This window comes from Uloborus diversus, chromosome 8 (assembly GCF_026930045.1).
Source record: "Uloborus diversus isolate 005 chromosome 8, Udiv.v.3.1, whole genome shotgun sequence".
In the NCBI taxonomy this organism is placed as follows: domain Eukaryota; kingdom Metazoa; phylum Arthropoda; class Arachnida; order Araneae; family Uloboridae; genus Uloborus; species Uloborus diversus.
Window position 1 is genome coordinate 143909890 of NC_072738.1, and position 14885 is coordinate 143924774.

The following is a 14885-nucleotide window of genomic DNA, read 5'->3' on the forward strand; positions in this document are numbered from 1 at the left end:
TCCTTCGGAGTTAATATTATACTTACGGTTGGTTCATATCGGCTTTTTCTTAAATCAGAATTCCTATACAGTTGCCTCAGAACACTACTGATTACAGAAATACCACTTTGAGGCGAAGATATATGCACACGTTTGTTAAGAAAAGAGGACAATTATTGGGAAGGTTACAGCCTTTATATTAAACTTTCGTCGCCTAATGAAAATTCCTTAAAAAACGCTCTTGTTAAAGGTGGGCTATATTGATATTTGTAAAATTAAAAATTTTCCCAAAGCATCGTATTTTTCCAAATGGCCCCTTCCGAAAATTCGTCTGGATCCGCCCCTGATTTTAAGGGAAAAAGTTTTCTATAGCTTCGGTTGGGAAAAATTTCCGGGCATGAGCCGCTCCCCCCAACCTTGTATAGCTCAAAATGTTTTTAAAGATATTTTGGCAGGAAAACCTTCGAACCTGAACCCTTTCTCAAAAAAGCCCAAAAGTTAGACTTCAGTTCTGAAAATGATTCCTGGAAGAGATTATTTTCCTCTTTCGTAAACGATCAATCCTAAAGATGCGTTTATAGGACGCCAACTCCAGAAAATGTCGCAGAAGACTTCGCTTTTCTGATGCTAGAGCTACACTTTGGTTGCATAATGAATACCCGTATGGCTGTTTTGTCTAATTTCACGAAGTGCTTTGGTTATTTTCGTAAATTTTCACCTAGAAACCCTCTGCCCGGAGGCAGAAACTGTATAGACATTTATATGCCGCCTCCTCCTGTATAAAGCAGAGGAGAGGCCCACAGCATCTACCTCTAGCTTTGTTAGCTCACTGTTCCGCCAAATGTACTATAGTGTAAACTGTCGTCCCAAAACAATTTTTTTTCCTCTGTGAAATATTTAAAGGATTCTGAGTCTCTTTTGTTATTTTCACGATTATTTGTGTTTTTTGAACGCACAATCTAGCTTTCAAGAAATGCTTCATTTTGCATAACGGCTTCGGATAATTATGAATACTGATAAAGATGTTAAACAGAAGGAGAAGGAGAGTAATAAACTTGTTGGTTTGTATTCAGTTGGGTCGTTACTTTTTAAAATTGCCTTGCACGTGTTCTATGAAAAATAAGATTTCGTAAGTTTTATAGAGGAGGGAGGGAAATCTTGCTGAAAGGACATTTTCTGTTGCAATAAACAGACTTTTCATTTCACTAACAGGAGATGATCAAACTATATAGTATCGAAAAGCACCAAACACACCCATATATGCAGGGTTTGTTTTTTTCTTTAAAAAACTTTTTGTTCCAGGACATGGGAAAAACAAGATTTTTACCGGTAAAAACCTAAGAAATACTTCTAACCCCATTTCGTTTTTTTGAAGGCAGTGATTGATTATATTTACGAATAAGCTTCTAAATATCTGAAATTATAGTTTATTTCCATTTATTATTTGCATAAATATATTTTAACAAATAAGCAAATCAGCATTGGATTATTTGACAAGTTTAAAATAAAAAAGTTAGAGATCTCCAGAACTCTTGTTTTCAGCTTACTTTCCTAATGTTCTAATACAATACATTATTTACAATTAAAGACAATTATGAACAGGTCCCCCCCCCAGAGTTAATTTTGGCTGTGCAAGTAATGTATAGTAGTTAGTGGACCTCAATCGTGTTGTCTACAAAACTGGTCGGCCACACAATCAAAAAGGTTAAGAACCGTTGCTTTACACGCATACAACAAACTTGTATTTTGCTACATTGTTAAGAGACTTTACATTGGTGAATTTATCTTTTGTTTAACTACATTGGTAAATTCATGGTTTTTCTTTTGTTTAAAAAGTTTAGCTTAGAAGGAAAAAAAAAAAGAATTGCATTTTTATTTTACTTCTTGAATGAGCTTAAAGATTATACTTCTTGAAAATAAATTATTTAAATAAAAATACAATAAATAAATATTTTTTAATCATAAGAATTTTTAGAATAAAGTATTTATTATGTGTTATGATATCGTAAATTATAATTTTAAAAATATTATCAAATCATAAAGATCAATTGTTTTGTTTTTGCAAAAATTAGGCAAAAAGTCATTGGTTTTTAATTTAAAAAATAAGATACAAAATGCTTTTAAACTACTTTTTTGTAAAATTATCATATAGTTGCAATGCAAAAATCCGTCAGATCGATTAAAAATTTTCATTTCATCATTGCCAAGTAAAAACCCATTGCGTTATTTTAAAAATTACGATTCCCCCCCCCCCTAGTCTAAAAACTCATTTTAAGGGGAGGGAGTCTAAAGTTAGAGTTCTGACGTAAATTAAGTAATAGCTTGAAATAATAGCGCAGCCAGAAATACCTTCTGGAAGGTTTTTTTAAATCAAAATACCTTCTGGAGAGGTTTTTTTTTGATAAAAAATACCTTCTGAAGGGTTTTTTTTTAAAATTGAAAATGCCTTCTGGAAGGAATTTGTTGATTAAAAATACCTTCTGAAGGTGGTTTTTTGATCAAAATAGCCCTTTATATGCATAAACTACTGTATTAGAATTTGCATTTATGGTAAAACCAATGGTTTTGGGGTGGTGTTATTAAAAAAAACCCCTTCGAAGGTGCCTTAGGCTTGTAAATAAATGATTATTGTTGTTGAAAATTTATTTTAATTTAAATAAAATACGAGCTATTCATGTTTAAAACCTTAAGCATGAATAGTTTGAACCTTAATTTACTTTAAAAAAACTAAAATATGTTATAGAAATGGCAGAAACAAAAAAAAAAAAAAAAAACTATGGATTTCTTTTTTTCTCTAAGATAGTAAAAACCATGGAGAAAACTTTTTTTCAGAGGCGATAAAAACCGGCAAATATCATAAATGGTAAAACCCATGCCAACCCTCCATATATGTTAACACATGACTTTGTCGGGGATGGTGCAATTGAAGCACCCAGGAAGCAAAGGGATGTAAGTGACAGAATGAAAAATTTGGAGAATCCTCTATTTGGCGACAAGAGATGGTAATACTGGCTCTGGCATGTGCTGCTATACAGCGTGATTTAAAAAACCTTTAATTGAAAGTCAGTCTAGAACTTCAACTTAACACTTGTTTCACTCAAACTTCAAAAAAGTCAAATTACATTCCTTTGCCTCTCACTGCCTCAGTTGCCATTCAAAAGTAAACTGCTGAATGCAACTGTTACAATAATTTATTAATTAAACTAAAAATATTTACTGTATTTATTTATTAATTTTTCATTGTGATGTGATATTTGATCACAGTGTAAATGTTGTACGCTTGAATTTTTACTTTTGCTAATAAATCATTCATTTGCAGAGTCTACATTTTTATTGAGTGTAACTGGAGTGTCAGTACTTGCAGGTTTTGGCATGGCTTTAGCTATGGCTAAGAAAAAAGATCCTGTTTATTTTCTCAAAGTATGTGCATTATTGAGTTAACAATGTATTATATAATTGTAGTTTATATCCATTGTTTAATGTATCATAAACTACAATTTGAATCTATCTAAGTGCGTAACTGTAGATAGAATGTCAAAAATCTGAGTGCTCCCATGAAATTTTAACATAAAAAACGTAACTACACATTGTAGTGTTATGTACAGTATTGTATAATGTACATACATATTGTTTTATTAAATGGTATGCTATTTTCCTGAACTGCATTTTTTTGGTTGTTTTTGAAAATCCGAACAATTTTAATATTCTGAATTACCTATTGGACAAATTAGTTGGACGAATTTCGGATATTCTTTACTAGTTGCAAAATGAAACATGTTAGTGTTGGAAAAAATACCATGTCATTAAAGTATTTAAATTTGTATTTTCAGTTATGTTAGTACAGTAGTACCTCCTGTAAGGGACACCTCCGAATAAGGGACACCTCTATTTAAGGGACACTTTTGCTGGTCCCAGTCCCTTTGAATAGAGACTCCAATGTATTTACCTCTCATTAAGGGACACTCTATTTAAGGGACACTCAAAGAAACGAAAAAACAAAAATTAATGCATAAATGGATAAAAAATATTGAATTTTCTAGAATTCAAGTTCCACTTTTTCTGAACAAACTAACTGGGGAATAATGTATAGGTTTCAAAACATAAACAAAGAAAAAGTACTATTATCACACTAAAATGTTAGCTGAAAACTACTCCCAAATGCTTTCCCCATTCATGTGGGTTCAGCACTGACAACTTGAGCACCGCCCTTGACATTTTCTATTCATAACAGGAAAGTGCATACTATTGCTCTAGAAGGGGCAAGGGGTGAAATTATCTGCAAGGTGTTTCTTACAAAGTGGATCTGGATTACTTCTGGTTGATTTTGCTTTTGTTCTCACCCTCAGTCATACTCATCTTTTAAATTCTTATCTCAAGTTTTGAGAATGCCTTTGAAAAAGCTCCACAGGTGTCTCAGAATGTACACTGGTGTATTCAACTCTAAGCAGATTTCACTAGCAAGTCAGGGGGGAGGGGTGTTGTTCAGAAGAGTTTGATAAGGTTTCTTATGAGAAGGAAAAGTCTGTATGCATAGAATGTTGCTTACTAACAATCAAGAATGGAGAAGGCAGGGATTATCTTGACTGATTGGCCCAGTCACTATTCTAAAAGGCTAAATTTAGATTCGGTAGGAAAAAGGAGATTTTTTGCTTTTAATGTCCTGTCACCAGTCAGGTAGGTCATATAGAGCTCTGTTGCTGAGAGGAATTTGTTTAGTTTTCAAGCTTTAATTCTAGCCATGGCTTCTAAAAGAAAAAGATTAACTTTGAAAGAAAAGATTGAAGTAATAAATGTGGCAGAAAATGAAAAACTAAGCTTAAGGGATTTAGGTGAGAAATTTAAAATAAGTAAAAACCAAGTAAGTAATGTGCTAAAGGAAAAAGAAGAAATAAAAAGATTGTGGATTACAAATTCAAATGAAAATTCTAAAACTGTTAAGTTTAGGAAAACTGAAGGAGAAGATATTGATCAAATAGTTTTTAAATGGTTTTCGGCTATTAGAGGAAAGAACATTCCAGTTAGTGGAGTACTGTTGCAAGAAAAGGCGAAAGAAGTTGCCGAAAGTTTAGGATTGCAGAACTTTAAGGCCTCTAATGGATGGCTGGAGAAGTTTAAACTACGTCATAATGTTACTTTTAAAACTGTTTGTGGGGAAGAAAAATCTGTAGATTTGCAGTGTGTTACAGAATGGCTGGAAATATTGACAGAAATTTGTGAAGGTTATGAAGCTAAGGACATATACAATGCTGATGAAACTGGACTGTTTTTCAGAGTTTTGCCAAATAAAACCTTATGTTTTAAAGGAGAAAAGTGTTCTGGCGGAAAAAGTTCTAAGGAACGGTTAACTGTGTTACTCTGCTGTAACTCGGAAGGAGAATTTGAAGTACCACTTGTAATTGGTAAGGCAAAAAAACCTAGATGTTTCAAGAACATTAACCCAAAAACCTTTTCAGTTCAGTGGTATTTCAACAGAAAGGCATGGATGACTCAAAATATAATGATAGAATGGCTAACTGCTCTTGATGACAAAATGTGCAAAACAAATAGGAAGATTTTGTTATTTCTTGACAATTGTAGAGCACATCCACAAAATTTAAAATTGAAGGCTGTGAAATTGATATTTTTTCCACCAAATGCTACATCTGTGTTGCAGCCTTTAGACCAAGGCATTATTCAAAACTTTAAAGTTGGATATAGGAAATTGTTTTTAAGGCATGTTATTTCGCAAACTTCCAGTGAAAACAGTGCTCAGCTCGCAAAGTCCGTGAATGTATTGAATGCAATCCAGTGGATCACTAAAGCGGTTTCCTCAATATCCAAAAGTTGCGTTCAGAACTGTTTTAAAAAAGCAGGCTTTAAAATCCAAGGTGTAATAGTCAATGAAAGTAACAACGAAGAAAATGAACTCTCCGAACTTGCTCGAGTCACTGGCTGTGATATTCCGATTAACGATTATATAGCGATAGATGAAAATTTATTCACTGATGACACCAATGAGGATATCACTGCTTTCATCTCTGAGAAAATTGAAGATGCAGGAGGAAGTCTTCCAGAGGATCTTGAAAGTAGTGAGGAAGAAGAAGAGCCAGATGCAAAATCAAAAATTATAGTGATGCTTTAAGACATATCACACAGTTGCAAAAGTTTATGTTGATAAATGGTGACAGTGAAGGACTCGGACTCATTAGCGACTTTAGTATACATGTACAGAAAAATGCGTCTAAATTACGTGCTGCAAAACAAACCCTTGTAACAGATTACTTTAAATAAATATCATTAAGTACTTTTCATCACTAAATTTTTGCTAAAATTAATTTTTTTTAAATAAATAACTTAAAATTCAAAATATTTTCAAACTTTATTTAATACTAGCGTTACCCGGACGACTTAGCCTGTACTAGAAAATTAAAAGGGCATTTTGAAAATTATTATTGAATTCTTATTAATTATTATTGTATAACGTTAATGCTCTATTTAATGTTTGGAAATCTTGATTTTTGTACCTCCGAATAAGGGACACCTCTATTTAAGGGACAAAATTTCTGGTCCCCTTCGTGTCCCTTATTGGGAGGTTCTACTGTATTTAAGTGATTTTATAAGCATGTTTATAATTTTTGGGGGTATTTACACTGAAATCAGTCCAGGGGCGTTTTCAGCTTCTGGTTTTCAAGGGCGTCAGTATCAGAAAGGGAGGGGTAAGCTCAAATAGGGGGTCTGGGGCATTTTTAAAAAAAATATACGAGGCATGTTTTTAAAGTAAGTACCGTTTTGATATAAAAAAAGAACGAGTACAGATAGAGCAAAGAAATTAATTGCGCAAAAATCTACCATCCTTACGCTATTTTTTGACATTGCTCCCGTGATTTTCCAAGCATTTGTCATAGCGTGGTACAGGTTTTTGTATACCTATTCATAGAAAATTGCCGCCTGTGTAGTCAGCCATGAGGACTCTTACAGGGCTTTGGCTGGGGCGTTTTTGAACATCCTCTAGTCTGCCCTCACCTCGCTCGCAACATCTTTCATTTGTTTCGGCATCTAAAGCCTTTCGTAGGTGGTCTGTGGCACAACAGCAATAATGAGCTCAGAGAACATGTTATCCCGACTACACAGGCGGCAATTTTCTATGAATAGGTATACAAAAACCTGTACCACGCTATGACAAATGCTTGGAAAATCACGGGAGCAATGTCAAAAAATAGCGTAAGGATGGTAGATTTTTGTGCAATTAATTTCTTTGCTCTATCTGTACTCGTTCTTTTTTTATATCAAAACGGTACTTACTTTAAAAACATGCCTCGTAGATTGCTTTAAGGGGTGTAATGATCATGATCCCCAATACCCTCCTTCTGTATCCTTGGCCTGAATCAGTCTGTGATAAATGTCTTAATCTTCAGTTATAATATGCTCCTTCTGATGAAGTTGTAATTCATAAAATAGCTTTCAAGTAGGATTGTGTATTGAAATAAAGAATATTGGACCCTTTGGTAATATGGTGCCTCAATATACTTTTTGGTGAGGTTCCGTGGATAAAAAAAACCCTGTGACCAGTGGTAGATTTACAATGTGCCAATTGTGAGGGACCCCAAAATAGATCTAAAACTGCACATGAAAAGTATTTACATTAGATAAAGGGGCCCAGAAATACATTGCGTCAGGCCCTCAAATGTGTGAATCCACCGCTCACTGCAACAGCACACAAACATCTTCTGATTTCAACTCACAACTAGCCAATAACGTACACCATAGCAGTATGTTTCACTTGCCCAAATATTCATTGGATAATTTAACAGAATACAGTGGATGCTGGTTAAATTGAATCAACCGCTTTAAAGAATCATATTTCCAAAAAAAAAAAAAAAAAGCTTTATTAAATTAGCCACTTTATTGAATTAACCACTGCTACCATCCACTCACTTCCAACGGTGAAGGGGCTTGACCTCTCACTTCTTAAAGTTGCACAATAATGATCGACAGCAAAATGATTTTTGAAAAATTCCAACTAAATGGATTTGAAGATGGAAGTCTACGGTGGCCATCCGTTCCAGTTTTGGAGGCCGCATATTCCATTTTTTGAAGGTCATTTAATTAGTCATGTTAAAATCCCATATCGACCAATTTTACAAAAACAAAAAAACAGAAAAAAAGCATCAGCGATGCCGTTCCCTGACCCCCACACTTCTTTTGATTCGCCAATTTTCTCATTCACCAACTGCATGTGATTGGGCATAAAAATTCTCAGTGCTACTTATTCATATTCTTAAAATTTACAATTGTTTTCCTGCCATTCGTTTATTCATTTCTTAAGATAAGAAGTAAAAACCAAACGTGATATAGAAATTTAACCACTCTGTGCCCGAGCAGTTTTGCCCGAAAACCGCTCGGGCACAGAGTAAGTGCCTATACTGACATTCCTGGGCGCCGCTCGGGCAGTTCATTTTTTTTCCGCTATTGCACTGTTTTGCCCGATCTTTTTATATTTATTAGTTTTCAATATTTCTAATAGATGTTGCTAGCTGTCCAGCAAAGAGTGGATTGAAAACTGTTTTCTTAACTGATTTGATTTTGTTTTTTCTTTACGCTGGAAAAGAGATGCTTTTGTTTGCACATGTCTTCAGTATGAATGTGTGGATTCTATTTCTTCTCGGTTTTTTTTTGCTAAATTAGAAAAATGAGCAACAGTGACTAATATGTGATTATAATTCCGATAATGATGCAGAAAGAGAATCCGAAACATCTATAAATAATTCTGGCAGTTGTGAAAGTTCATCATTGGACTTCTCAAGTGATGAGGAAGCCGAAACTTCAGATGATTTAATTCAAGTATGTAACTTTTGTGAACTTGACACTAATAATTCTCCTGCACCACAGCCGAGATTTGCTTTCACAGTGCAACCAGGTGTTTATACAAATATGGATGTAAATGATGGAACTTTGCAGTTTCTTTAAATTTTCTTTGATGATAACTTCACCGAAATGATAGCTTCTGAAACTAATAAGTATGCTGATAAAAGTATTCGAAATACTAACCTTTGAAGATACAGTAGAGCGAAAAAAGGTGAACCAACGACAAAAAACGAAATTCAAGTGTTCTTTGCTTTGAACCTTTAACAAGGAATTGTGTAAAAACCTCATGTTGAACAATATTGGAGTAAAAGGCACTCAACATCAACGCCATTTTTTTTCAAAAATAATGTCTTATCGTCGATTTCAAATTATTTACCGCTATTTAAATTTTTTTGATGACTCTAAATTTGATCCTAAAACACATGAGTCCAAAGTTACACAAACTGTGGCCTGTAATCAAACATTTACATAAGCGTTATCAAGAATCAATAACTCCTGAAAGAGATGTAACAATCGATGAGAGTTTGATGCTTTTTAAGGGGCGATTACACTGGAAACAATATATACCACTGAAGAGATCGCGATTTGATATAAAAACGTTCATGTTGTGCGAATCGAAATCTGGTTATGTATATAGCTTTATTATATATATTGGAAAAGGGATGCTCTACGATGATAATTATCAATATTTGTGCAAGTCATCTCAAGTAGTAATGACACTTATGAAGCCATTATTAAATAAAGGATATTATCTTACGACAGATAACTATTATACATCCCCAGAACTTGCAAATCTGCATCTCAGCTATCAAACAGATATTTATGGTACATTGAAGATAAACAGAAAAGATATTCCAAAGGAATTAGGAAAGAAGGAAAGTCCAAAAAGCTGGAAAAAGGCAAAATTTGTGCTCGTTGTTGGCCAATTTGAGATCCTATACTATATTTACTTATAATCATAAAGTTTTAAAAAATGGATTTAAAACTTTTCCGATTTTCTCTCCCTCTAATGAAAAACCTCAGCATTTACTTGCTTTTCAAAGCAGATAAACCAATTTTCCCTTCAAGTTAACATTGGCCACTGATGACGATTTTGATGGCTATTTTTTTAATAATCAGCATAATGCATCGACAATTTGCATTTTTATTTGGAAAAAAAGTAACATCAATGACCATCACATTTTGTAGTTGCCCAAAAACATCTTTAGTCACCATTGGCAAATAGCGACCGCTAATCTTGACTTTTAGTGTGTAGGCATTTGTATACCAATCTGTGTGTAGGAGAAACGCTTCCTAAATACTAAATGTCTATCACATTTGCTTCTAAAAGTGATCCTCCAACGGTATTCTAACAATGCTACCTGGTGGCAATACATGGATGGCGTTGCTATGACGATGGAGTCAAACAATTCAAATCAAATTGTTAATTGGTCAATTTCAAAATTTAAATTTAGAAATTAACCAATTGTGTTCTCCGCTATTAATTTATAATACTTTTGATCTTCAATAGATGGCAGTTGCGAGGGTAGCGAAATTGTTCTTACTGGGATCATTTTGCTCTATGCTAAAATTGAGAAAGTGATAGGTATTTAGTATTAAGGAGGCTAGGGATGGATTCAGGAGTGGAGGCTATTAGACCGTGTTGCAGGCAGAAGCTTAAAACCATAGGATTGGTACTGTCCCAGTGGGTGGTGTTGCAAAGGGCCTGGGTTCAAAAAGCAAAAGAACATCAACTGCAGTCAAGTGAAAGTAATAAGCAATTCGTTGATTGCTTGAAAAAATGATCCAAGGAAAATTTGCCGCCCTAGGCCTACTCTGCCGGTTTAGAAGTTTGGAGCAGTCTATGCTCCCAAAATGTGTTTTTTTTCTTCAACAGTGATAGGCATATTTTAATTGTTCTCCTTGTTGCAAAATACTACCAATACCACATCTGGGCTGATTTAAAATAAGTCATTATCAAAATGAATTTTTTTTTTCACTTTTTAGCTGCCAAACTGTCACAACTTGCGAATATTGTGCAGATTTTGGCATTTTTTTTAATTCATAGAGCAATTTCCACACTGAAATAATCTTCGAAAAAAAAGTCCTAACGATCCATCCCCCACCTACCTGTCATGTTTAAGAGATATTTGCATAAAATCTCGTTTGTACATAAACTTTTGGGACATTAAAAAAAGAATGTTTTTTGTAATTTCTTATTCTCATTACTATTATTTTTTTTCCCACTTCAGACACATATGTATTATCATATAACTCAACTCAGTATTTGAAAGAATTTCAGAACAGTTTTGTTTTTGTTAAACTATTTGAGCTGTGCTTAAACTTTTGCGTCACACTGAATGAACATTTTGTATGTTTCAGGGAATGTCTCCCACTAAAGCAGTACCAGAGAGCGGAAGTTCCTTGGCTATGAGAGCTCTTGGATGGGGAACTTTATATGCAGTTTCTGGTTTTAGTGTATTTTGTTTTGGCATTTGGAAGTTAATGGGAGTTAATAATGTAAGTATATGTCTTTGTAAAAAAATAGTGCATGAAAATTATGTTTTGAGTTTTTACTGAGAAAATTAAATAAGTTTATTAATTTTGTTTTGAAATATGTAACACACATAGCTTCTAGAATTTTTGAGTTTCTTAAGATGAGAGATATTCAAACATGCAAGACATGATACCCCAGGGGCGTAGCTAAGGGGGGGGGGTTTTGGGGACAACCCCCCCCCCCGAAAAGTTAGTCTCAAAAAAAAGAGAAAAGAGAAGAGAAGAGAAAGAAAAAAAAAGAAGAAAAGGAAAAAATTCCAAGCGATTATATATATATGTATATATATATATATATATATATATATAAAAGAAGTAACCCCCCCCGAAAGCCGGGTCTAGCTACGCCACTCTGATACCCCGAAGTCCCCTGCACCTACCACTTTCATGGTTTTAGAGGTCAGGGAGCAAATATTCAAAGATGCAAGTTATCCTAATCCTATAGATGTGCACCATAAAATCACTTGAACTTTGAAACATCAGTTTTTTCTTCTAATAATTAAATCAAAAATGAAAGTTACAAAATTAATTTTTTAAAAGTTTATTATATATGTATAATAGTTTTCATTTAAACATATTTTATTTTATAGCTCCAAGAGTTTCGACAAAAAGTTGGGACTGCTTTACCTACTATTCCTAAATCGGATAATCCTGGAAGATCCGACTTTAAAAATTTACGTGAACTCTTAAATTACGTTGTAGAAGAAAGTGAGAAAAGCAAGAAGAGTTGATAAAAAGCTTTCTATTTCATAGAATTTTTAATATCATCGAGCATTTGTTTTATAATTTTCAATAAACCACTAGAAAATGTTTTATATCCACCTTTTCTTGACTACTTATCAATATAATACAAAATTTTGATGCAAGCAAAAATGTATTTCATTATTTTTAATTTATTACATAACCACATAGTTTGTTGTTTTACACTTTTGAGACATTCGCTAGTCTGTTAAAAAACTGCATGTTAATCAATGTTTCTCTATTTTGTTTCACTGATTAGTTTCAATACTTAAAGACAAATAGTTAATACGTTCGTAATTTTTATTCCACATGCTATTTTTTCATTCATATTCAATACAATCTCGAATCTCTGGGGACGGGAAAAAAATGTGAGATATCGAGTTATCAAGGTTTTGAAAAAAATACCACTAGTAGCTCTCACAATTACACACATATACACTATGTACATTTATATATGTACTATGGGACCACTTTGAATTACGATAACTAAGTTACTCTTCAACTCTTTACTAGATTTGAAATTTAATAAATGTCGAAAGTGTACAGGATGAGATTTTGACATGAACAACAATTTTAACTTTGTTTCTTCTTTTAAAAATTCTAATTCCTCTGCATTCAAAAACTTTTCAACAGCAATTTTGTAGGAATTAAAAAAGCAGAATGATGAAAATGAGGAATGCATTTTCCAATTTCTTTAGAAAAGTGATGAAAAATTCACCCCTTGTCCTCAAAGTGACGACATGTTCAAAAGAAATACAAAGATTCTAGACTCTGGGGAAGACACTGAGATAAAAAGATTTACAGCACCATCCTCATACCTACACCCCCTATTATCTTGCCCCATCCCCTATTCGCAAAATTTCCCTGAAAAGGGATGAAAAACTTCAAGCAATTGTCTCTGAAACTGGTTTTACAGCAAAAATTGCCAAAGAAAAATCACAATTGAAACTTGCTTCTGAGCAAACATTTCGAAATATCAAGGGTTTCGAAAAATAAATTTCGAGATAACTATGGAAAATACATGCGTAGGGAAAATGCATGGGAAAACTTTTTTTTCGAGACATCGAAAATTAGGATCAAGACATCAAGGTTCGACTGTATATAATGCAGCAATGTTTTTTCAAAATACTGAAATCCCGTTTCAACAAAATATCCATTTCAGTGAAATAAAAGTTCAGTCCCAGTTTAATTGCTTTTACAGAGCTCGAATTTCATTACAACGAAGAAAATTTTTGGTCCCCTGAAGTTCTTTGTAACAGGATGTCATTGTAATACATTAATGTGGTTAGACAACAATTGGCACTCTAGTATGCAGTGATTAAAAAAAAAAAGAGTGTTTGTATAATATCAATAAGCCTTTCTAACATTTTGTATACAAGATAATTAAATTATTCAAATTTAGTTTCTTGCTTTGACTCTAACTGCAAATCAAACTCATGATTTTTCCAGTTATTTGTTGAAATTCAATTTTAAAGATCTTGATGAATTTTAATATTCAATCTTTAGTGTAACCTTTGAGTTCACTGATCAGAAAGAATTCTCAGTCTAAAACGTCATTTATATTCTAATAGATTCTCCATTTATTTAACATTAAATAATGTGCAAACAAAACAGAATACAGTGAAGCACCGTTTATACGTTTTTGAAGGGACTGTATGAAAAAAGCATACAAACGAAAAAACGTATAATAGGTATAGGTTAATGTGCATTAGACTTTGCAGGGACCAATTTTAAAAACGTATAAAATAGAAACGTATAAATGGTGCTTCACTGTAAATACTTTTGTGATTGAAAAGTAAAAATAAGATCGTATAGTTGCAAAAAAACTTGTGAAATTATAAGTTGTTTTTCTTATTTTTAACTTACATAAATGTTCATTTGACAAAAAAACCCCGAGTCAAATACTATACTGGTGTGACTGCTACAGCGGTGCAATTTTACTTAGGTTGCAAACCGAAACTTTAGAATAAAATCCAAATAAAAAGACAATCTCAACACATGAAGGCTCATATAACACATTTATAATTAAAATATTTTTAAATTAAAGATTAAATAGATGCGTTTTATTAGATGCTAACAATAATTATGATTTTCAAGTGTCATTTCAATTGTTTTGAAAAATCATCAAACTCACTAACATATATAAAACAGTCAATTCACTGATCGAGCAACGCTCCTGACGTCATCAACAATGAAACTCGCGTAGCGGGATAATTTAATAATATTTTTGGTTATGTTTGACATGCAGGGAAATGCTTTATTTTGACAAGGCTGAACTAGATCCAGTAGCTTAACTGTTTTACTGGTAAGACTCATTTTAGGAGAATGAAGAAACAAAAAAGTGGTCATCAATGAACGCTATCGACTGGAGTTGAGGGTTAATCCACTGGAGTTAGAGTTAAAATTTCAACTATCAAAATATCACCAAACAGGCAATTGCTTCGTTCAAATGCAGAAGCAATTTTCACGAGTCACACCTTGACGGTCAATTTTCTAGTTTACCAAAAAAAGGAATTTTGTTGATGGTTTTTCTCTTATTTATTTTCTTGTAGATTTTTTAAAAACATACTTGTGCATTTTCTTTATAAACTAGCTGCCAGGGCAGCTTGATTAGCCATCTACAGCGGATTGTTGTATAATCAGAGAAGAATCATGCATGCACCTGTGGGACATGGTTTGCGAACTGGTTAAATATGTGAAATACACCGCCAGCTCAGTCAATTCCAGCCGAGGACTGCAGCATCGTGCTTATTAGCACTCATCAGCCAGGCATAGGATTGACTGAGCTG

The 14885-nt window shown here is 33.3% G+C and overlaps 1 protein-coding gene across 1 annotated transcript; it reads left to right on the top strand.

Annotated features, from left to right (window-relative positions):
- The first annotated feature begins 821 nt into the window (after nucleotides 1-821).
- On the top strand, nucleotides 822-12696 carry LOC129227841 (transmembrane protein 242-like). Its single transcript, XM_054862456.1, has 4 exons — nucleotides 822-1040; nucleotides 3299-3399; nucleotides 11185-11322; nucleotides 11946-12696. The coding sequence occupies exons 1-4, from the start codon at nucleotides 986-988 to the stop codon at nucleotides 12084-12086; spliced, it is 435 nt and encodes a 144-aa protein (XP_054718431.1). The 5' UTR covers nucleotides 822-985; the 3' UTR covers nucleotides 12087-12696.
- Nucleotides 12697-14885: the final 2189 nt, after the last annotated feature.